At 42.8% G+C, this 23,326-nt stretch overlaps 1 protein-coding gene across 1 annotated transcript; it reads left to right on the top strand.

The window, feature by feature from the left end:
- The first annotated feature begins 5,601 nt into the window (after positions 1-5,601).
- Positions 5,602-19,026, top strand: igfbp5b (insulin-like growth factor binding protein 5b). Its single transcript, XM_023279041.3, has 4 exons — positions 5,602-6,309; positions 14,825-15,039; positions 15,310-15,429; positions 15,658-19,026. Exons 1-4 carry the CDS (start codon positions 5,976-5,978, stop codon positions 15,790-15,792), a joined length of 804 nt encoding a protein of 267 aa, XP_023134809.1. The 5' UTR covers positions 5,602-5,975; the 3' UTR covers positions 15,793-19,026.
- Positions 19,027-23,326: the final 4,300 nt, after the last annotated feature.

The following is a 23,326-nucleotide window of genomic DNA, read 5'->3' as shown; positions in this document are numbered from 1 at the left end:
TTTCAATGAATACAACATTAAAGTCATCAGAAATCCAGTCTAGACACTGTTAATGTGGTAAATGACTATTCTAGCTGGAAACAGCTGATTTTTAATGGAATATCTACATAGAGGTACAGAGGAACATTTCCAGCAACCATCACTCCTGTGTTCTAATGCTACATTGTGTTAGCTAATGGTGCTGAAAGGCTAATTGATGATTAGAAAACCCTTGTGCAGTTATGTTAGCACATGAATAAAAGTGTGAGTTTTCATGGAAAACATGAAATTGTCTGGGTGACCCCAAACTTTTGATTATGCTGAAAAACCATGTGTGAAACCAAAATAGACATGAAGTCCACTACCGTTCATACAGCTAACACATCTTGCTTATGATACACAGTTTATCTCACAAAAAAATACTTATTTCAAAATACTGTAGCCAATATGTCATAAACGTCAGTATTGTTCAGCTGCTATCGGCAAAAACTACCTGAAGGAGAGTTCAGTTTGATCAGAGGTCTTTAGGAATTCTATTGCACATGTGAATAAAGTTTGGAGATCCTGGATTTGATGTGATAAACTGTGAATGCCACCTGCCAAAAAGTGATGCCACCTGGGTCAGAGGGTGCTGAACATCTTTAAGACTGAAAAAAAATTCAGGGGTTGCCCACTTCTCTTGTCTCAAGTCTGCTTTTGTCACTATAGGCATAACATATCTGAGTCTCCAATTAAACTGTCAGTGGTCATGTTGCATATTGAGTAATGTAGGCGTCAAGTTTTGACAAGAACACTGGCATAAAAATAACAATAGGCAGCGTTCCGCTGCAGGGAGTCAGCTGCAGGTGGAATGTGAATTTTATTCTTTCTGTCTTGATTCTGGCACAGGATTGGACAGCTTCAGCCATGACTTGAACTGTGAGTGCACCAAAACTACAACAGATAGCAGTTACTGCACATGACTGCAGTTCTATAATCATGTAGGAAAGACCATATGGTGACTGTTAAGTCACTGATAGCGGTGTTGGAGTGGAGACGACTGTTACTGGACGATTATATCAAGAGAGCAAACAGTGCTTGTCGTCCTCTCCTCAAGACAGTTGTCAACTCCAAGTCTAACCAATCAGCATCAAAACCTGCACAGTAGCTTTCCAGGGCCACTCAGATGTACGTTCTTTTGAGTAGGTTCTTTTTTCCTTCCTGAAACCTGCCCTGACAGAGGTTCTACAAAGGCGTTTCTTGCAGCCAGAACACACACTAAGTTAGTGTTCCTTCAGAGTGTTTGGTTGTGCTGCATTGATTTTGCTTCTTTTTTAATAATGTCCATTGTGAGTGCAATGCTTCACTAGTGGGGTATTTCTTCAAGCAGCCACACCCATGAAAATGCAACTGAAAAACATTTGCTGAATATTGGAGAACAGTCCATGTCATCCAACTCACTTGGAATAGAAGAAGTACATTTAGAATATTGTTTGGCATCTGGGCTCTGATCTCGTCACGCCCTGCAAGGAAACCGCGAGTCCAAGAAGTAGTTACTAATTTTCCCTCTATGGGGAGGGTTCACTCATTGCATACAGGTGGATGCTGGGGTGGAGGGGGAACTTGTGAACTGCTGACATATAATACAAGATTGAATGAGCTGGTGTTAGTCATATCAAGTTGCCACCTTCCAAAGCTACAATCTTTTATTACTTTTGTTGTCTTCAGACTGTATGTCTTTTCTGAGACCTGACAGAGGAGCAACAAACTATTTTGACATAGTTTGATTGCCTACATGACGCTTAGATGTGGATAATCGCACCATGTAAAGGATACATAGTGAAGTTGTTGAGATGTTTGTGAGGAGTAAATTGTCAAAGTTAGGCTACAAATGTTTGTTTCACCAATTTGTTGTTCAAACTGTTGCGCTTTCTGCCACACCCATCAGTGATGTGCTACTGAACCTTAGTACAAGACTACGTCCCAACTATGGTGTGAAAAATTCAACCACCAGATGGCAACACATGCAGGATTATCAGACCAACTTTAATGACTAGAATGATTTTAGGGACCTTTGCTTGGGTCCAGTTGTGTCCAGGTGAAAATACAACAAAGGTAAATATTAACTCATTATAACAAACATATAGACAGAGTTTTCTCTTAATAATCTTATTTCCCACGAGAGATGGGATTTATGGCTCTTTGAAGGGAGCCGGATCTTGAGGAGCCGTTCCTTTCAAAGAGCCGTTCAAAAGACTGGCTCGTTATATTCATTTATTTTAGAAGTCAACCAGGGGCAACTAATTTTTTTTTTTATCAAGGAAACAATCATGGTAGCAGTTATAAGATATGATATGGATCAGAATAATAACCTTTGTCCCCCAAAAAATGCATCTAAATGCTCCTACATTTCCACTGATTCTGGCTCATTTAAGGGTTTTTTTTTTCATCACTAATATCTCCTCCTCACTGATAAAGCACAAAATGTGGCTCAGCTCCAGTCTCCAGTCAGCCAGACTCAGGCGACGCTCACACTCCTCCTCCTCTAAGTTAGCTGCATATATAGCTGCGTTCACGTGAATGGAGCATGCTGTGGACAACTCAAACTCCAAGATGTCATTAGTCGTTCACGTGACAACAGCGTGGACAGCTCAGACTCATGGGGCACACAGGTGACACATGAAAACAGCATGGGCAATTTGCACATACAAACGGATCAAAACTGTGAACCGGTTCTTATTGTTGACTTAAAAGAGCCGTTCAAATTACTGACTCATTCGCAAACACATCTCTATTTCCCAGTTGGTTACCGTAGTGATACAATAGAAATGTCTACTAACTGAATACTTTAACCGATGCTGCTCATGTTCTTCCTTTCCAGTGAGAGCAGACCTTTATGGCTCTTGCTGAGTTGTCCTGTGATGCTGGCTGCTCTCTTGGACTGAACTTACACTGCTGAGCAGCACAAAATGCCAGTAGTTAAGCACTGTAGACATGCTCTGGGAAATTGCAGCGCTCTGTGATGAGTCCTCTGGCGTTGAAATCATAACACCACCCATCACAGAAGATACTTAGTCACGAGTTTGCACTTCTGCAGAGCATAAAACTTTGTTATTGTTCCTTTAAGTCAGGCTGATGGATAGAAGGAGAGTGGGACAGAGGGAGGAACAGATGGATTGATGCATGAACAGATCTTTGGGGAACTTGCGTTTGCACTGAACAAAGAATGAGAGCAGAGGAAAAAACAAGAACAAGAACATTGTGTCCCCTCATTTATGATAACATGAACAATATACATCCCTAACTGGAGTTGTACTGGGAGCAGATTTTCCTTCTAATTTGTCATCCTCTCTTCATCCTCAGCCTCATGCCCAGCTGAGATTTGATGGTTGCATCATTAATCCACACTGCTCTATTGTCTTAATCCTGTTCATTATCGCTGCTCTGGCTTGGCCAAAGTAGCTCAGATTTATGTCTAGAAGGGTTTTGCCGCTCCTGTTGGTTTTGGAGGGAACACTGACTTACCGCAGTCCTTCGTTCAGGAGCTGGCTGCTGAGACGTTGAAACGTTACAGGTCACCCCGTGCTCTTTCTGTGGCTGCTGCACTCGTTTGTGGCCACCTTTTGTTTCAGAATCTCTGCCTTTGTGACGAACTCTGACAAAATAATGTTGGAAAAAACCTCCGCTTCAGATGTTTACAGTTGAAAGGAAAAGATGGGAAGTGATAGCATTGATGGAGGCATGTAAGGGAAACCAGAGGAAAAGCCATGGGGCAAAAAAATAAAAAATAAAAAAATCACTCTAGATATGTAAACGGTGGTTATAGAAGCTTTCAACATCTACTGTAAACCAAGTCTTAAATAATCATGGCTGAATTGATGCGAAGAAAACACTAAACATGTGCCACACTGATGTTGCGGTGAAAACAAATCATATTCACCAAAGGTATTCCAAAGAAAATTGGAAATGCACATAGGAAATCAGTTTCATACAAGTAAGATTATGTAATTATACAGTCACTAATTCCAAGGAGAATTAGTGTCAGAATGAATAAATACTTGAAATCCCTGTTTTCTAGATTCATATGTACTTATCCCATATTGTGTGACTCTACCACACAGCTGGCTCTCAGTTTAGTGCTACTACTGTGGCAATTTCTGTGATTTCAAAGGGATAAAGCCTACTGTGCACAGGACATGTGAGTGAGCTCCTCCACAGTTTATCATTGTTAACAGTGCCTTCTAGTGGTCAGCAGCCACACCAACGTGAGTAAATCACTCTTCTATGCATCCCAAGCCTCCAAATGCAGGATTAGATAAAATGATGGCCACGTTTAGGAAATGTCTGTGACTCTTTATCAAGCTGTGAGTGGACATGGGAAAGACAACCAATACAGCTTCCTGACACTCCGCTGGTACCGGAGGAAGAAATATCTGCCCCAAAAGCTGTAAGAGATGGAAATAACAGCCCCGGCCGGGCTGATTTAGAGTGCATATGTGGTGCAAGTAGAGCACACGCTGAAACAATCAGGCGTTGTTCTGCATACAGGCTATAAAATAACAGAGCCCAGTTGCACTTAAGTTGTCAGGCCGTTGCCTCAAATGTCTGTATGCGTGACATCCTTCCCCCTCTCTGCTTCCCTTTTTTCTGGTCTGCACATGACTGTCTCCCTCTATGTGTGTGTGTGTGTGTGTGTGTGTGTGTGTGTGTGAGTGAGAGAGAGAGAGAGAGAGAGCATGTTGGTGGATTTCCCTTCTGACTACATTTGTAACACAAATGGTGTCCAATGGAAGCAACAGGTGCAGGGTCTGAGGACAGAAGCAGGTATCCCTGGGAGTGTTATCTAAACAAAGTGGGAAAAAGCTGTAAATTAAGACAAAAAAATGCCAAATCCATTTCCCTGTTCCAAGCCTTATATAAGTGAATGATCCACTAATGATACCACACACCTTTTTCCTGCAGCACTTGAGGTTTGCACCTCCTTTTCCTTCTCCGGGATATTCCATCCAACCCGTGACCATGAGGCACTTATGACTCAAGCAGGGGGTTACCGATGATTTCGTGCTTCATGACCACAGAAGAATCATGATGTCATTAAAGTAAACGGGTTTTTCCTTGAATAAAGGTCTCGGGAATAAAACGTGCACCACCCTCAAAATCAATTTTACGCACGTAATTTTTCAATCCATTTTTGCGCAATGATTCAGTTCAAATTCAAAGTAATAGAAAACATAAGTTTGACTGAGGGGTTTTTATTGATCCAAGTGCTATTTGTTTGCACCGGAATCTAGTTTGTTTGCTGAATTATCTCGTCCAGTGTAGAAATTCGGAATACCGGTGAATATGAGCGTATGTTGCTGTTTCAAACCACAAATCAATGCGCAGCAGAAGCCTGCAGGTTTTGACGAGTGCTCAGCTGAAAGGTTTTGATGAGGGGCTGCGTTGCTTTCTGCTCCTGCCTCTTGCGCCTCGGCATCAGTTCAGCCTTCAGGGTGAAAGAGCGATCCTCCTGCTGCTGAAAAAAAAAAGAAAAAAGTTTGGCCGCCTGCCAAGCTGTGGAACAAGTGCGCCTCCCTTCCCCGCTGTTTAGCGTATTCATAGTTAGGGGTTTGGGCTCGGCTGTTTTTAAAAAGGCAAGGCAGCTCTCAAGTTGATCAGTCTGCTCAGGAAACTTCTGCTGGAGAAAGTACTGGAGTCCAAACTGAAGGGGAGAGAAGTTGAGATTTTGTGCAAAGAATTGCTTTGCTCCTGCAGAGGACAATATTTCGGGAGAAAAAAAAAATAGCACCTACATTTTAAATTGCTCATTTGAAGTAATTTTGCAGCGTGCACTGCGAAAAGCAACTCTGTTTTTTTTTGTTTTTTTTTTTTTAAATATATAGATAGCAACACTCTTGGATAAAGACTCTTGGCTTTAACTGTAAAAATCGGATTATCTGACTGAGGCATTGTGTTCATTAGACCAGACTCCTCTCCGCATTTGAGGTTTTATGCTATAACTGAAGAGAACGCCAACAATGTTTTTGAGTTTTTGCCTCTTGGTGACATTTATCTTGGGGCTGTCCGGCTGCTTGGGCTCATACGTTCCGTGCGAGCCTTGTGACCAGAAGGCGCTGTCCATGTGCCCTCCGGTCCCGGTCGGCTGCCAGCTGGTCAAGGAGCCGGGCTGCGGCTGCTGCCTAACGTGCGCCCTGTCTGAGGGGCAGGCGTGCGGCGTTTACACCGGGACGTGCACCCAGGGCCTCCGCTGCCTGCCGAGGAGCGGGGAGGAGAAACCCCTGCACGCCCTTCTCCACGGCAGGGGAGTGTGCACCAACGAGAAAGGATACAAACCTGCCCACCCGCCCATAGGTAAGACGCGCACCGGCCGACTTCAGTGCATGCTTGGGAGTGAATGATGGCTAGAGAATGAGCTCTAAACGCATAAAAAAAGTGTCATGTAGACGGGACCGGGGTCTCCTCTGCCTGTGGATCAGTGTTTCTTGACATCTTTGGTGGATCCAGGAAGCCTTTGTGTGCTGCTGTGTGGACAGCAGAGTCTCAAAATCTGATTTTTATTCCAGCCTAAAGTTAAATAAATGAGCCAACATCACTGATCAGCCCATTAATCATTTCTCGCTTGTTTGTGGGACCCGAGCTGCTTCATTTTCCCTCACCCCGCAGATCCACAGTTGTAGAACCTGAGCAGCTCTGTTCTCTGACAGACCGTTTGTTTGACAGATGGTTTGAGGTGCCATCTGATTAACTTTTATCCACTGCCTCGAATAAACTGGCCGCTCTGCAGGAGCTTATTCCGGCTCTGTGCAGACACACACATGCACCTCGGCGGAAACAGTCTCCGTCCATCCAGCTGGAATAACTGCATTAAGTTTGCGTTGAGCTGCTCGTGTCCAATCTTCGGAGTAATGACAAGGCGTGAACGCAAAGCTCCGGTCGTGCGTCCCTCTGTGCCGGTTCGTCTGCTGCCGGCGCCTCGACGCTCTGCTGCGGTAAAACGCACATGGTGTGTCCCGGCTGAGTTGCGCCTTTAGTGCGGGACAGTGGCTGTCAGTTTGCGGTTTAGGGAGAGCCAAGAGCGGCTGACAAGCATCCAGGCAGTCCCCATGTGAAAATATTGACATTTTAAGGCAATTGCAGACTTTCTGTTATCTTGCACAATTTTTACGCGCGTGAAAAACTTTATGAAAAGTGGTCTATGGACTTAATTTATTTGTGTAGGGGATATTAAGAGGGAAATGTAGCCCCTAAAGTGGGGCTTAGACTGCAAATAGCCTCCTTTAACATAACCTGTGTAACAAGTGTCTGTCATAGCCCTCGATTTTCCATCCTCATGCCAGAGCGCATGAGTCGTTCGTGTCTGTCATTTTTCTCCGTTTTGCGCCTTTGCAGTGTCACAAGATTGCTTTAGATGTTAAATCAATCCAAGCAGAAGGAAAAACGCAGCGACAGATGGGGAGGAATGAAGTGCCACGCCATAAAGTTTGGGTCTTGTTAAAGACGAATTGAGATAGATTTAGGTCTGCAGGCTGCCCCTGGGTTGGTGTTTAGAGTCGGATTACCACTAAATCTGTATGCGTGAGAGAAAAGAGAGAAAGACACGGATAGTCAGACAGATAGAGGCAGGCAGAGGGAGGAGAGTTGAGCCAGCAGTCTTGAATGATTTAAGACATTTCTTGATGTAGCAGACAGGTCCACTGTCACTCCGAGCTTTAGCAGCTTGTCAGCAACTAGATAAGTAGGTGGTAACCACAAAGGTTTTGGCTACAAGCCTCATTCTGTAAAATAGGCTGCCACCGGGCTCATTCTGACTGTTGACGGAGTCCTCAGGCTCAGTGCGCAGCCCTCTTCTCTTCTTCATGACACTACAGCAGTGTGCTCTCTCTATGATTGTTCTAGAAAAAAAAAACACCCTGCATACCTTATGCCTGGCAAATCGTTGATCACTATCTGAAATGATGTAAATAAAGATCTCAGTATCAAGACTGTATGTGTGTGCTGGAAGTTTGTGTGTTCGTTCTCATGTATACTTGGGCGCGGCTGTGTGGGTGTCTGGGTGTGCATTGTGTGTGTGATTGTTGCTGGTGATGACACCTCAGGCAGTTTTGTGTCACTGTGGCTTTCCAACCAACCACACACACACACACACACACACACACACACCCACACACACACACACACACACACACACACACACACACACACACACACACACATAGAACCTGACTTCTTTGTTGGCCAACAGAGGTAATCGGAGCATCTTTTCCTGCCTCTGGCAGTGCATTCATTGCATGGGCGCTCAGTCACAACGCAGTGATTCAGCAGAATGCCTCCGGCTCTCTCTTTCTTCTGAAGGGCCTTCTGTCAAACAGCTCCGCAGATGGGAACTGGTGAGGTGAGCCTCTGGTTTCCTGTCGTGTGGGGTTGCAGCTGTCTGTGTGCTGTACCAGCTGAGCAAGGCAAACACAAGGAGGAGGAGCTCAAGTGTCCGCAACACTCGTGAGACCATGAGAGCTGCAGCCTACTAAATATTGACTGGGACAGTCAAACAATGGCAGAGAGGAATCCTTGCTATCCTGCAGCCCCTGCTTCCCCCCTCCTCCTCCTTCGGCATGAAAAAGAATCCTGGCCATCACTCTGCGTCTAGGTTCGTGTCCCAGCAGTGCATTAATTCATGTTTTGCTCTTGCACTGTGATCCCAGGAGTTGCTTGGACTGTGAGGCACAGGAGGTGGTGTGTGCTTTGGGGGCACTCAGACTTTGTTAGCCCCCTACGAGTGAATCAGACCCTGGAAAGCTTGCCAACAGATATGACTTCATGGCAGCAGGCCCCTCGTCCTTCAAGCCTCTGAAAGGGCCTTATGTTTTAACAGATTGCTCTTTGCCAAGAAACAAAAGATGATTAGGGAGTGGTTCCAAATCCAGAATACTCCACTCACACATGGACAGAAATACTATGCTTCATATTAGCGAAGCAACAGGAAACTTGCAGCCTTTGCTGACAACTTTAATACTTTACATTTGTCTCGGCTCTTTGCATGTGTGTAGCAGCAATTTTAACCTGCTGCCAGTCATTTTCAACCACAGTGACATTCTGAAAAGTTAGCGGTTTTCACATGTCACATGTCTTTGTCATTAATATTTACAATCATCAGTAAGTCAAGGAACTGCAGACTTCTGATGTTTAATACTTGCCAGAGAGCTTCACATATGTAACATGGGACCACTGCTGCCCTCTCATTTCTAAGCACCATACAGAATCCCTTGTCATCACATGCTTTTAGAAAGCTATTCAACTTTGAGGATTACCATCTGCTTTTTTTCATGTTTACGATGTCACTGTCACAGCTGGTTATTGGGTCGTGGCTGAGAAACTGGAGCAAGCCCGAAAACGCTGATTCTCTCCGACTGTACACTCAGACTAATGACAACCAGCCTCCATAGTCTGTCTGCTGTATATGTTGCGTGCTCATACAGACATGCCACGTTAGATATAGCTCTGGTCACGTGCGGTCCCAGCTGCCTGACGGCTTCATGATGGACTCATGCGAAAGGAAAGACTGTATGTGGCTTTCCGTCCGTCTCACCTTGAACATCTGAGACAGTGCAGTGAAAGCTTAGCATGCTGCAACTGATCTGTTGCAGGTGCTAGGGAGAATTATTGGAAAGGTCATTTTGCCAAGATATCACATGAGGACTTCAAGAAAAAGCTTGCAACTCGTGGAAAATGTGACGCTGATGAAAGGTAGAGAACCCATTTTTTGGATGTGACATTGAAACTCACGATGATATCTGTGTTTTATATCACATTTTCAGGTACAGTATCATCATATCTACCGTCGACAGCACTGGAGCTGCTGCTGGCAAGCGGATAACTCCTTTGGCACACTTGCTTGATTTCTCCCTATAAAACTTTACAGTGGTATTTGTACAGCTTACCGGTCACTGACACCTAGCCTGCTGGTGGCAACAGCTGCGAAAGAAATCAACACGCAGTGTAGTGCAGGGTTTTAAAATGATGTCACATGTGTTTAGACCTGACCTGTACTGTAATCTCACCCCCAACACCTGGTTACATACTAGCCTGGTGCAAGAAAGGGTGAAAATCATTGTCTCCGTGGTGGATTTTTTTTCATATTATTTTTTTCTATCTGGACAAAAAAGAAAATCTCTGAAGTTTCTCAGGATTTGGGAAACAATAGAGGCTCCAGTGACTTCTCCGAAATGTTAGTGTTTCTTAGAAAGTGCGACAGGTCATTGCTCCCTGACCCAGTTGACAAACCCATTATAGTCACTGAATAGTGCTTCCTCCTACATGCTTCTTAATAACTGAAACTGCTCCCTTGTTGATTCTTAGTTTTGATCAGAAGAATCAGAAAATACTTTTTTTCATATTAAAGCTTAGTTTAAATGGTATATGCTACATAAGCAGCTATGAGTCACATCCTTAGCCTGTAAAGTCTCACAAAGAAAAGTGTTCACCATGGATTCATCTGGAAGCAAGTTTTTCCCCCACTGTGATAATTTTTCTTTTTTAAATTCTGCTTAGAGATAATCTTTATACACTCCATCCAGGAGCACTCCACTCTCGCCAAAATAGCTGTTTCTGCCACTGGGGAGTTAGAACATCGTCACACCCAGTAATTGTGTTGTGGTGATGGTGACCCAAAAAGAGGTTGCGTCCGTCCATGTGGCTTGTTGAAAACCCAAACTCAAATATGGGATGAGACCTCAGACCAAAATTAGCAATGTACAGTAGAGCAGCCATGCACCTTTTCGCATGGCTTGCAACACAAACCGGAGCATTTATCTGCATTGTGGAAGCTGTAAAAGGGTTAGAAAGTTTGCTTACCTATAGCAGCATTTCCCTCTTGGAAAGACTTTGCATCCTCTCATAAGTCCTGTTTTGTAATTTATAATCCTTGAATTGTTCTTGTTGCTATTTATACCATGCATTCAGAAAAGCAGGAAACTTTTTGATTGCAATGAACATATTCTGCGTGCACAATACCATGGGAAGAGTTATTTCCTGCATATTCAGAAGCTGATTGAGAGCATGCACAACAGAAATTCGGCTGAAACAACAGGACATACGGCTGAAAACATTATTCCTTTACACTTGTGGTTAAAGAAAATCCTGGACAGAACATTTGATAAAGTCCGTATTTCCTTACTGTTCCAGCTGGTTTGGAAGTGGTCCCTTTTCAGTCATCAGCCTCTTAATCCTTCTCATGTAACCACTGCACTGCTGTCATGTCATGTGCAGCGGATGTTTCTTATGGGGTTTTTGGATCTCTTTATGAAAACACAACTGACTACTCTTGCCATTGTTTGAATCCAGTTTTTCTTTACTCTGCTGATGTTACTTTATCTGCAGTTTTTTTTTGCCACTGAAGAAGCTGGGAACTTTTGAAAAGCCTTTTGGACCCATTTCTATTGGTTACCAGGACTTAATTTTTCAACTCCACTGGCTTGTTCACACCTCTCTTTCTGCTCTAGAAACTGCAGGGTTATCAGGCCGTGGCCTTGCTTTCAAATATTAAGTAGCGGAGGCAGTGTGACGCTAAAGGATGGTTTACTAAGGTTGTGCTTTATATGACACAGGCCCTCAGGCTCATTTATCCCCACAATTATCTTGTCCTACCTCCAGATGAGATTAAACAGCACCTCCATTCACCGCTCTCTTACATCTTGTAAAGATGTAATTTCAGATGCAGCACAGAGACTGACTTAATCAAAGGCAGGACGTAACAATCGTGGTGTAATGCTGGGAAATCCAATGAAAGGTGGGAGAATCCATTGTCCTGGCTTTTTTGCTGTCTAAATGCTATTATTATAGTCTTAAAGATCCAGTGGAGAGAAAAATCCAAAGAAGGGGTAGCTTATCTTTCATGCTTGGACTGCTGCCCGTAAGAAACTTGGGATATTCATGAAGCATAATTGTGTGCAGATGTTAATTTTTAAACAGAGAAGTATCAGGTGCACCTCCTTTGGCTACTCTGCTCCTCTCGTCTTAATGAAATCTTTAGCTCGAGCAGAGGGAGAGAGATAGTGGCACAGCTTTGGGCTCAGCTGAATGGAAGAGCTGCACATGACTTGGCTCACTTGGCTCCCATCCAGCGTCTTGGCTGAGTTTCAGGAGTTAAACACAGACCCTCTAAGCCTCCTTTACAAGCTGGGTACCCTTAGCATGGAAAAACTGAGTTTTTGTGGCCGAACTGAAGAGCCCACATCAGAAAAGATGAATTTGGTGATTTCGTGAGTGGAGGAGAAAAGAAGCCAGACACCATTGTCTTTATAAAAGCTACATGAATTTTATTTATTTATTTTTTAGCCTTCCTTTGTAACGCTATTCTCTCAAGGCAGACATTTTCTCAAAGTGCCTGACTTGTGAGGTGAGTATAATTGATGTGCCATGGCTCAAAAACCTTTTTTGGTCAGGCCATTTATATGCCTAAATGAAATTACGCATGAAGCAAGAATGCACGTTAAAAAAACACACTCTTTATTTTCAACGCCATATTTCATAGCCAAATGTGTGGCATTTTAATCAAGCACCCTGAGAAATTATTGGACTGTACAGCAGAAATAACGAGTTTTTCCACAGTGGACACATGCATGGTGTGCATAGGAATGCTTGTTTGACGTATTTATTTATAGCGAGCAATAGCCTCGTAGTCTGAGCGGGGAGACACAAGGACACATCTAAACACAAACCAAGGCCTGCCAAGTCATGAGTTGTGAGATTAATTTCAAAGAGACGGCAGAGCAGCGCAGAAGCCAAAGACCCAATTCTGGTAATCACCCTGCCCCCAGCCTCCCCCCCCGCCCACTCTGCTTCCCCTCCCCTCCCAAAGACTCCCAGACGCTCATGCTGTGTCAGGCTCTTTGAACATCAGTTTCACGGAGCTCGTGTCCTCGTTACGTCTCGGTGCCTTCCTCCACGGTGGCTGTGTACTAACAGGCCAGTCAGCAAAGCTACGGCAACTTGTTAAATGATATTTTCCAACATATTCTCTATATATGGAAGTTGATTTGTCTTTCAGCAGCAGTTGGCATACAATCCGCAGCCAACATTCCTCTCTGGTTCAGTGCGTCTGGCCCTGTGCACCACGGCGGGTTTCCTTGTCAGATAAATATAACCAGGGTCATCCACTGGCACCATCGCTTCTGCCAGTTGGGGCCTGGCAAAGTCCCCACAATAACTCTGTACTTATGGTACAGCTAAGCCAAGGGGGGGAATGGAGGGCTTCTTTTTGTGGCCTCAAAGAACCTCTGGCTGGGGTTCCAGGCTTAAGAGGCTGAGCCCCAAAGATAGGAAACGGGGGGGAGGGGAGGGGCCACGTGAAGGATAAAGGACCTCAACCTGTAAATATCCCATCAGCAGGGACCGTCGGATCCCTGAGACTATAGTGCCCCCTGGGGGAGCTGAAATTACACCTAAGAAGTGCATAAAATGTGACACAAATGTACAAGCATTTATATGGGTCCACAGAGCAACTGGATTTTCCTCAGCTCGACATTTGAATCAGTTTAATGTGGGACACGTCGCTATAAAGTTACTACGCTCAGGGGCCTCAGTCCTGCTCGCACTTTAGCAGCCCAGATACCGTGTTTGCAGATTTTCCAGGCACAGTCCAGGCGCAACATGTGATGCAGTTTTCCCAAGTTGCAGAGGTCTGTGTGCTCACAAATAAGCGCTGCTTTGTGTCTGTATCGATGTGTGAACTTTAGAAACCAAATTGTCTCACTTAAAGGTATGAAAAGCCATGGGAAGATGTGTTGTTGGTGGACTACATAATAAGTATCAAAATGTTTGGTGTCTCTACTGTTCTCATGGATGCACAATAACTCAAACTTGTCTGATGTGAATGAACGTTTGGAGATTTATTTTTTTTCTGTTATTGTTATAAATAGAGAAACACGGGGTTCACCCGCGGGGCTGGGTGAGAAAAGATGAGTTAAAGCTATTGTCTTAGCTGTAGGAGTTCATCAGCTGTTGTCAGAGCTCCAGACTCCCCTCTTTTGTAAACAAATGTTAAACAGCAGTTGGCACACACCCTGGGAACAGCACCCACCTGTTATTGGAGTGAGATACGAAGGACTGACACGGAGCAGAAGTTTATAATTTATGTAGACAGCAAATGAGCACATAATATGATAATAATATACCGATACTAAACCTTGATTTTTTGTCAGTGTCTGTAAAGTATCACAAACGTGACTCAAATCTCTTTATTGGTGAATAATGAAAGTTATTAGATCAGATCGGATTCCCTTTCACAGAGATTATTTGCATTTCTGAATTATAAATACCAACTCAAATACATTGAGAAGTTTCATGAAACAAATCTTGATGAATGTCCGATGAACAACACATGAAACAAATACTTTTTTAGACTTCAATATTGAAGTGTAGGAGCTAAAACAATGACATTTATTGTAAATTGACACCTTGCATTGTTATAACAACAAGCTCCACATCACACAAAAGGCTCAAATAAATGCTTTGATAAACCCCCTGATTGCTACCTGCCCATAACCAGACAGCAAAAAGACGGTTAGTGACTAGTTGGTTAAACTGAAGGAACATTTAGCAGCTACATAGTTAGATGTTTCTCTCGGAGATGGTGGAGAACAAATCTGAGCTAAAAGCCAAGGTCAGGATGCATCGCTAAATGAATGCTGTTGTCTGCTGGATGATATGTCAGCATTGACTCTGAGCTTTAGTGAGGCAGTTCCATTCAGTCCACTCACGTTTATTGCATAAACATATTAAAATGTCTTCACAATAAAGCGAATCTGTGGCTTTTGTCTTTGGTTTAAAAATGCGATATTAATGAACCATCTATTTGTTATTTCTGGTGCAGATCGCGAGTCTCGAGAACATGAGGACACCATAACGACAGAGATTACAGAAGAGTTGCAGCCGGCTAAAGTGCCACTTCTTCCAAAAGACATTGTAAACACTAAAAAAGTCCACGCAATGCGCAAGGAGCACAAGAGGAAGCTGGGCAAGCTGCGCTCCATGGGTTCCACCATGGATTACTCCCCTCTGCCCATTGACAAACATGAGCCTGAATTCGTAAGTATCAAATGTCCAAAGCTTCGATTTGTGTATTTTTTAACATTTGGGACTTTGGCAACACTTAATGGTAGAAAGATATCCACATACAAGATCAAACACTCTTAATCCAAAGAGGAACTTAACTTTAAACTTTCAATGTTTGACTTCTGACCACAACAAAGATTATTGGTGTTAGGTTAGTCAATTTCATAATCTTTGAACATCCTGAAAGAGCTGCCAACTTTCTCATATTGCTTGGTTGTAACCCTGTTCTGAATTTCTCTGAAGGGTCCATGCAGGAGAAAACTGGATGGTATCATTCAGGGGATGAAGGACACTTCTCGTGTAATGGCTTTGTCTTTGTACCTTCCCAACTGTGACAGAAAAGGATTCTTCAAGCGCAAACAGGTGAGAGCTTGAGAGTCTTTCACCTAAGATGTTGATGTTCAGTTCTTGTATTAAAACTCTTACTTTAAGGCTTTTTATCAATCAGCTGCATTTTTTTTTTTTTTTTTTGTAGCAAAATCTGCTACTTTCGGTGGAATTGCAAGGATGCGAATTTGCTCACTGTCCCAACTGGTTATTGTATTATTTGCCTGCTTCCATTAACACCATGTCCTTCTCTCCTGTCCACAGTGCAAGCCATCTCGTGGCCGCAAACGAGGCATCTGCTGGTGTGTGGACAAGTACGGTGTTCAGCTGCCCGGCACAGACTACAGCGGAGGGGATATTCAGTGTAAAGACCTGGAGAGCAGCAACAACAACGAGTGAAATGGGGAGGACCGCCCTTTACCCCTTATCCCCCACCCCCTAACCACCACATGACCCAGGGCCCACGCCTCCTCTCTGAATCACACCTGTATGCTCCGCCCTCCGTTCACTTCAAGATTGTTTTTTTTTTTTCAAGTTGGAAAAAAAGGAAGAAGAAGAAAAAAATCCAAACATAACAAACAGGCTGAACAAAAGATACCTGTAATTTTTTTTCTTTTCTTTTCTCTTGTTGACCAAGCACTCTTCTCCAAATGAGGGGAAAAGTCCCAGAAGATTTACTCCATCCCTTGACTATCGCTCATGGGACCCCTTGTATGAGCCGGGTCCCCTGGCTGCAGATCCATGAAAATATATGCACTCAATGGATATATTTTTATAGAGGCTGGGGGTTTCAGTACAACACTTTATATCATGTAAAATTAACACAGAAATAAGCATCAGGCACATTGATTGAAAAACAAATCAGTTTTAGGCTGTGGAACATGAAGCAACATGTGGAACTGACGATTGGCAGAGTAATTTGGTTTTTTTTGTCTGTTTTCCAAAAGAAAAAAAAAAGAAACAAGAGATAGGGATATGCTGTAACAGTTGACTCTATCCGGGTATGTGGTTCTGTCAGAGCACTTATGAATAGGGGAACCTGCTTAGATTTGTGTAACTTCACAAAACGACGCGTGCATGGGTGCGTGCATGTGTACAGTGCGAATGTGTGGTATGTGTGAGCCTATGTTGGTGTATGACGGAGTGAGCCTATTACAAAAAAGAATGTCCTTTATTTCTTTCTCTTTTGTTTGATTTTGTCACAAGTATCGCTAGCGCTTGAGGTGGTCTTGGGGCTGGCCTTCTTTATTATGTAAAGTGTGTCTTGGGACATGGAGCGTTCAGAAACAAAAGAGTTAAGTAGATGGTCACAGTTGAACCTATGTAAGTGGCTCTTTGACAATGTAGCTAGCCTGATATGCCAACTGTGCCTATTTGAACAGACACTGCCATGCAGGGCGACACAGAGCTTAGAGAGCGCTGACTCTACTGGTGAAATAAAGATTTTCAGCTTAAGTGATGGGACTCAAGTTTGAATTTGATCTTTCGAGTTGAGTGCATAATCAAACTTGCCAGTTGGGCCGGTTGCTTCTCTGATTCATTTGTGTGAAGTGTAGTTTTGTATGGTTTTGTTTGTGCTGTTTTCTTTGCCTTCAGTGAAGTAAAGACCGCCCACTTTTGAGCCATGTTCCTTTATCAAGTGGTTTCCCCTCAGTACTGCTACTACAGTGTAACCATGGTGTATTACATTACTTTTAAATATAGTTATTGAATGTTGTTTTTTTCTGTAGAAACAAAATATGACAATAATGTAATTGTGCTTGGGAAAAAAAAGATTTTAGCCTGTAAAGAATTTGAGTAAGTCCTTGTAGCCTGTCAGGAGAATGGCCTACAGTCATTTGACTACAGGGAAGTCAAAGAAGCTAACCATCTGGAATCCTTCTGCTCACATGCCTCCATACAGAGGTTATCTGCCTACATCTGCATAGAGCATGATCAAAACACAAAGGTTACAGGTTATAACAGGGTCTTTAATAGAGTTGTTCTCTCTCTGTGTGCAAGTCACAGTGCCTTCCTACATGCAAATACATTTAAATACTGACGTGAAAGTGAAATGGATATCATACGGGGCAATTTTCAGACAGTCCCCCACTGGGGCTCATACTTGATACAACGATAAAGAGGTTCAGTTCTAAATGAGAGAAGAACAATGAATGTGGTAGGTCCTTTAAATGGTGTCAGCAGTGCATTGCAAATCCATTTGTAATCTCCGCCTGTACCTCGGGGTAATTCTGGACAAGAATGATGTGTGAGGAACCGCTGTGTAACCGCAGTCAGTTAAACCTCCTTCTTCTCTTTCTTTGACAACCAATAAGCTAATATTCTTGCTTTTTCATGTGAATGCCAATGTATATGTTTGCCAGAGAGGGGAAGCCAAAGGATGTTTGGAGGTTAATCAACCATTTTGTTTATTCTGCAAAAAAAAAGAAAAAAAAAGAAATGATACATGCATCCTTAATGGCTTCTGGTTGTGAATACATTATCGAGGGTCCTTGCCCCACTTCCAACACCAAATCCCCACTACCACTTTCGAAAAAAAGCAGCTTGCACTCATTTCAGTTACTCACTATTGATATTGACACACAACGACGTCCTAAGATGTGGTATCATGAAGTTAGTGGAACAACAACAACAACAAAAAAAAGCTAAATATTGTGTTATCTTGTGCTTACCTTTCAAAGGTAGTGCTTTGAGGTAATATTTGTTGACAGGGGCTGTGAAGCCCATGCCTGGGACCTCCAATATAGCAACATCTTTTAGGGAAAACTAGATCAAAAGTAACACGCAGCTAGAGATGTTCTCATGGCCTATTGCACAGAGATGACAGCTGAGGTAGACGGGGAAAAGAGACGGACGAGAGAGGGAAGACGAAGAGTGAGCGCCATGGGCAGTGGTCATAATCAGGGCCTAGCCACTTCCCCGATGTGGGGTCACCAATTGCATGACATTAGATACAGTTAGCAAGACAGTTTACCAGGAGTCATGGAAATCTGGGGAATGCAACACCCCAACCAGGAGCACAGTAACAAGTTCAGCTTTGATTTGAATGCTCAAAAATAAAAAAAAATAAAAAAAAAAAACAATGAAATATCTGATACCTGGAACTATTTAATGTCTGCAACAGTCAGGAAACTTAAATTTTCCAGGTATTTCTTTGAATCAAAAGTTGACGCTCACAATTTTTAAAAAGTCACTCCTTCATTGTGTCAGTGACTTTGTGTCTTCTATACCTGTTTGTGAGTAGTAGCTTCCTCAGGTTTCTCGTCTCCTACTTGGTTTGAACTCATTTTCACATTTCATACTTCAGTAGTACAGTAACTACAGTACAGCTTTTTTTCTGAATACATAACACTTTTTGGATGTAATAAGACAATACAATTGGTTCGCATAATTTGGTGTTCACTGGCTTGTGAAATAGACCCATCGGTGGCAGGAGGATAGCGGGAAATAAAATGGTCAGTATTTGGAGCTACATAAGACAAATAAGAAAAAAAAGACAAAAAATCTCAAATTATTAAAGTGAATATCACTGTGTAATATTTATTCAACTTGTAATTTATGTACTCTTTTAACCTTTGTCTTTTTTTTGTTATGACAAAGCATTTATTTAAATAAAGTTATGTATTCATTTAAGCATTCGGGTGAGGTTTTCATTTCTAGTTGTGGTTGCATTTTTAAGAGGAGTAAGTAGCTGCTAAGTTGGCTTGAAATGTGCAGTTTGAAGTGGAATCATCCTGATAGTAAGCACTGACTAATCTCCGAGGCACGAGCTGATAAACCTCTTAGACATAAGTCTGAGACACCCAGGCTAGCCCACAGGATCTCATGCAGCATGCAGGATGTGACTTTATAAAGCCTCGCCCGAAGGCAAGTCACCTGGTTTTCAACACCACAGTCAAAAAGATTGCACAGGAACAAGGAAGTCATTTAACACGATTTTGAACTTCAAGGGGGGGATAACATCTAGCGGGACCAGCTCTCTATTCAAATGACTGGGAAGAAGAGATTTGTAGCCTGAAGGAGGCTTCATCATGTTATGGAAAACCTGCCTTTATTACCACTTAAAGGCAGAATGGACTCCCCTGAGACACACCCGTTTACACAGACATACACATGCAGCTAAGTGCATACACAGATGTATTCACAAGATGGAGAGAGAATATGAGAAGGAGAAAAGGCCTCATAATCTTAGCAGGAGTTAACGTAGAAGACACAGTTTCACCATTCACGCACTTGTCACAATACTCGGCTGAAAGACACCAAACACATCAGGATCCTATGGTTAAGAAAAGGTTAAATATCAAGGGCAATGATGCCAGGTTTTGAATGACTATTAGCTTTGAATTTAGCAGCACGTACAGACAGCCATAAGGATAAAATACTGAAGCGATCTCAGGATCTGGGCATGCATCTCAGCAGATGGGTGTCTGGTCATTTTTATTCCCTTGTGGATTTCAGGAAGTGACAGAACGGGACTTTTCTTTTTGGGGGCCACCAAAATCTTTCCCCGGGGACCTCAAGACTTTGACCAACTCCAGATGTGGGTGACTGAGGCAGGGCATGAAAGGGTGGAGAGCCCAGCAGTTCCTGTATAGCTAGCAGATCAAGGCTGCCGTAAAGGTTGTTGTGGTATGTTTCCGTGTGTGTGTGTGTGTGTGTGTGTGTGTGTGTGTGTGTGTGTGTGTGTGTGACTTTGACTTCGGGGAGGAGGAAACATGTGTAGAACATTTGATTTGTGAGGCAGTGAACATGACAATTACTATTTGCCTTCAAAGAAACTGACAACTGCACTTAGGACTTCAAAGCATTTATGCCCCTTTTATTACATAATTAGGCCAACAACGTTGGACGTCTACATCTAACATCAACTCACGCACCTCACTCCGTCCAAAGCCAGTCAAACTGCTGTGCTGAGTGTCCCTGTGCTGCACAGACCTCAAAGTCCTGCAGCAAGGTTGGATTATCGTCCTCTCTGCATTACTGTGTATGCAGTAATGTAACTAAAGCCATGATCAGTGCTGTAAAATCACAAGCAATAGCTTAGGAGATGCTCTCAGTTGCATATGCGTCGATTTGCCCGTGGCTCATATCATTAAATGTGACTTTTAGAAACGATGATGGGACATTTCAAGGCATAAGCTTACAAATAGCATGCAGATGTTTACACTGCATAATTGCGATCTTTGCAAATCACTGCTTGTGCTCTTGTATAATGCTATCTCTTAAAGAGGTAATGGCGGTTCTTGTCATCACTGAGATGGAGATGAAAGGAGATTTGAAAGAATGTTCAGCGGTTGGAAGTAAATCACATGACTTAGCGGTGGAATCCTCCGATGCCGGTGGTAGAAAACGGCAGACAAGTGTCTGCTAGTTTTCATCCAAGCCCTTTCATCACAGATTGACTTAGACCTGGAATCCTAAATGGAGGGTTCCTGAGAGTGGATCGGATGTGACTGTGAGAACCACAACTGCATGTTAGGTAAACTAACTCTGAGATTAAGATTTGAGTACAAACCATAAAAGGAGCACAAAGGTAAAAGGTACAGTTGTATTGCTGATGTTGTGGCTCACAAGGCCCTGCTGGTAGTCCTGTATTCTATGGAAAATAATGTGTTTTGTAATGCCAATAAATGGTGACTCAAAAATGTCAATGTAAAAACAAACAAACAAACAAAAACTATCCAATCGGACATTTGCAACTATTTTAAGTTTGTAATTTTGACCATTAATTATACTAAATTTGTGCTCACTGGAGAAACTGCTTAGAACACAGCCACATCTCTAAATTAGGACTGACAGGGCAAGGAACACAAGTGGGCAGACACATTGTAAACAAACCCCTTTTTATAGCAATTATTTGGAAGAGAATACAAAGGCAAACTGTAAAATTACGACCCAAACAGTTTACAGACCCACTTCCTGGTTCAGCTTTGAGCAACCATTCTTGCTCTCACTCAAGGTTTTCCTTTGTATGGAGGGATTATTAACATTTCAGATGTGCTCACTTTCACTTTTCATTATAAATTTAATGGGAGTTAATTGTCCGCCAGTTTACTCCCTGTGTAAGGCTGACTGAACCTATTGAATTCAATGTTAGAGTTTTCTGGGATCCAAGCAATTGCTTTAGGGAGTTTAATGAATGATGGGAGTCAAACACATAATTTTCCTTGAATATTTAAGCTCTTAATTTCAAACAACGGCTCAATAAACACAATAATTTAAAGACATTCATTTATTGAGTTATTTTCTCTTCACATGCCTCTTTTGCTCAGTATAAATATAGAAGTGCATAACTACATCGGTACAGATACCCAGCATTGTCATAGAGAGCTGAAGGTTTCCCCCAACCTGATGAGTTGAAGTATAATAATTAGCTTTTTCTGTCCATATTCAAAGATAAATATCTGCTCTTCCTGGTAACATTGGAGAACCTTGTCATTTCAACAAAGATAAAACAACAATTATTTTGTTAACATTCAACAAGTACAGCTTCCGGGAGTCTTAGAAACAGACCCACCATCAACATATCAAGGGAAGTTGTTGAATGCTAACAAAAGAAATAGTAGCCTGAAAGTAGGGCGGATCTTGTACTATCTATGCCAGTACACACACACACACACACACACACACACACACACACACACACACACACACACACACACACACACACACACACACACACAGAAGTGTGCTTTTGCACATGCACACACACAGTATAACGCAAGCACAGATACTCACCCCCACTCTCACTCCCACTGCTGAACTACCCTCCTTAGCCCATTGTGCCTGATCTATTAAACCCAAAACAAAAGACACTTGTTTTGATTTGTTTGCAGGAAAAGGCCAGCCTCAGACTACCATTAAATGTGTGAGGACGCCCAAGATCCATGTGCAGCACCAAGCCAAATATTTATAGCAAACTCCCTGCCAGCAAACAGGCATTAATAAAACAAACTAAAAAAGAAATCAGAAAAACATGTCACAAAAACTGAACAGAGCTGTGAAGCTCTGGCTGTAAAAGCGTTCATATTGTGCACCTCCTGATTAATCACAGGCTTGGACCGGTGCTCAGATAACTGGCACACTGGCACATGTATAAGGTTACAAGGCCAAAACCTGTCAGGAGTGGTCTCATATGATACATTTTTGGCCACAACTTCAAAGAAGTCTCTCTTTACACCCGAATCTTGAATCATTTTGATCACAAATCAAAGTGACTGTTGTTGTGGATATTTGCCAGTGTTTGCAGTTTAATCTTAAGCTGCTTATAATATAAAAACTTTACATCTGTCCTTGCTGTTACCTGCATAATACAAAGTTTCAGTGTTTTTGCACTGACTGACACTTAAAGAATATTTAATCTTTTTTTTTTTAAGACTGCCAAGGTACAATAGTCACATATGTCTGCTTACATTTAAAATATCAGTCGCTATAATCATTCTGCCTCTCCAGATTGCATGTGAAGTGATACCTTACTTCATAAAAGATGGGGACAAAAGCACATTCAGCTGGAGCTAGTACAGTAGTTCTTAAACTCAGGGGCAGGCCCGCCCCCGTGGGGCATGGTGCCACTGCAAGGAGGGCGTGGCAGAGCAGGGAAAATTCATCCATCTATTATCTATACACTGCTTAATCCTCATTAGGGTCACAGTGTAGCTGAAGTCTATTCCAGCTGACTTAGGGTGAAGGCAGGTTACACCCTGGACAGGTCACCAGTCTGTCACAGGGCTACATATAGAGACAAACAATCACACTCACATTCACACCTACAGGCAATTTAGAGTTACCAATTCAGCATGTTTTTGGACTGTGGGAGGGAGGCACAAGGAGAACATGCAAACTCCATGCAGAAAGATCCCAGGAAGGCTGGGACACAAACCAGGGTCTTCTAGCTGCAAGGCGAAATTGCTAACCACTACACCACTGTGCAGCC

This window comes from Amphiprion ocellaris, chromosome 11 (assembly GCF_022539595.1).
Source record: "Amphiprion ocellaris isolate individual 3 ecotype Okinawa chromosome 11, ASM2253959v1, whole genome shotgun sequence".
Taxonomy (NCBI): Eukaryota; Metazoa; Chordata; class Actinopteri; family Pomacentridae; genus Amphiprion; species Amphiprion ocellaris.
This window is presented reverse-complemented; position numbering and strand designations above follow the sequence as displayed.

Coding starts and splice junctions, on each gene's coding strand:
- igfbp5b (XM_023279041.3), top strand. CDS start 5,976: ATGTTTTTGAGTTTTTGCCTCTTGGTGACATTTATCTTGGGGCTGTCC. Junction 15,040..15,309: donor ACAAACATGAGCCTGAATTC/GTAAGTATCAAA, acceptor ATTTCTCTGAAG/GGTCCATGCAGGAGAAAACT. Junction 15,430..15,657: donor GATTCTTCAAGCGCAAACAG/GTGAGAGCTTGA, acceptor TCCTGTCCACAG/TGCAAGCCATCTCGTGGCCG.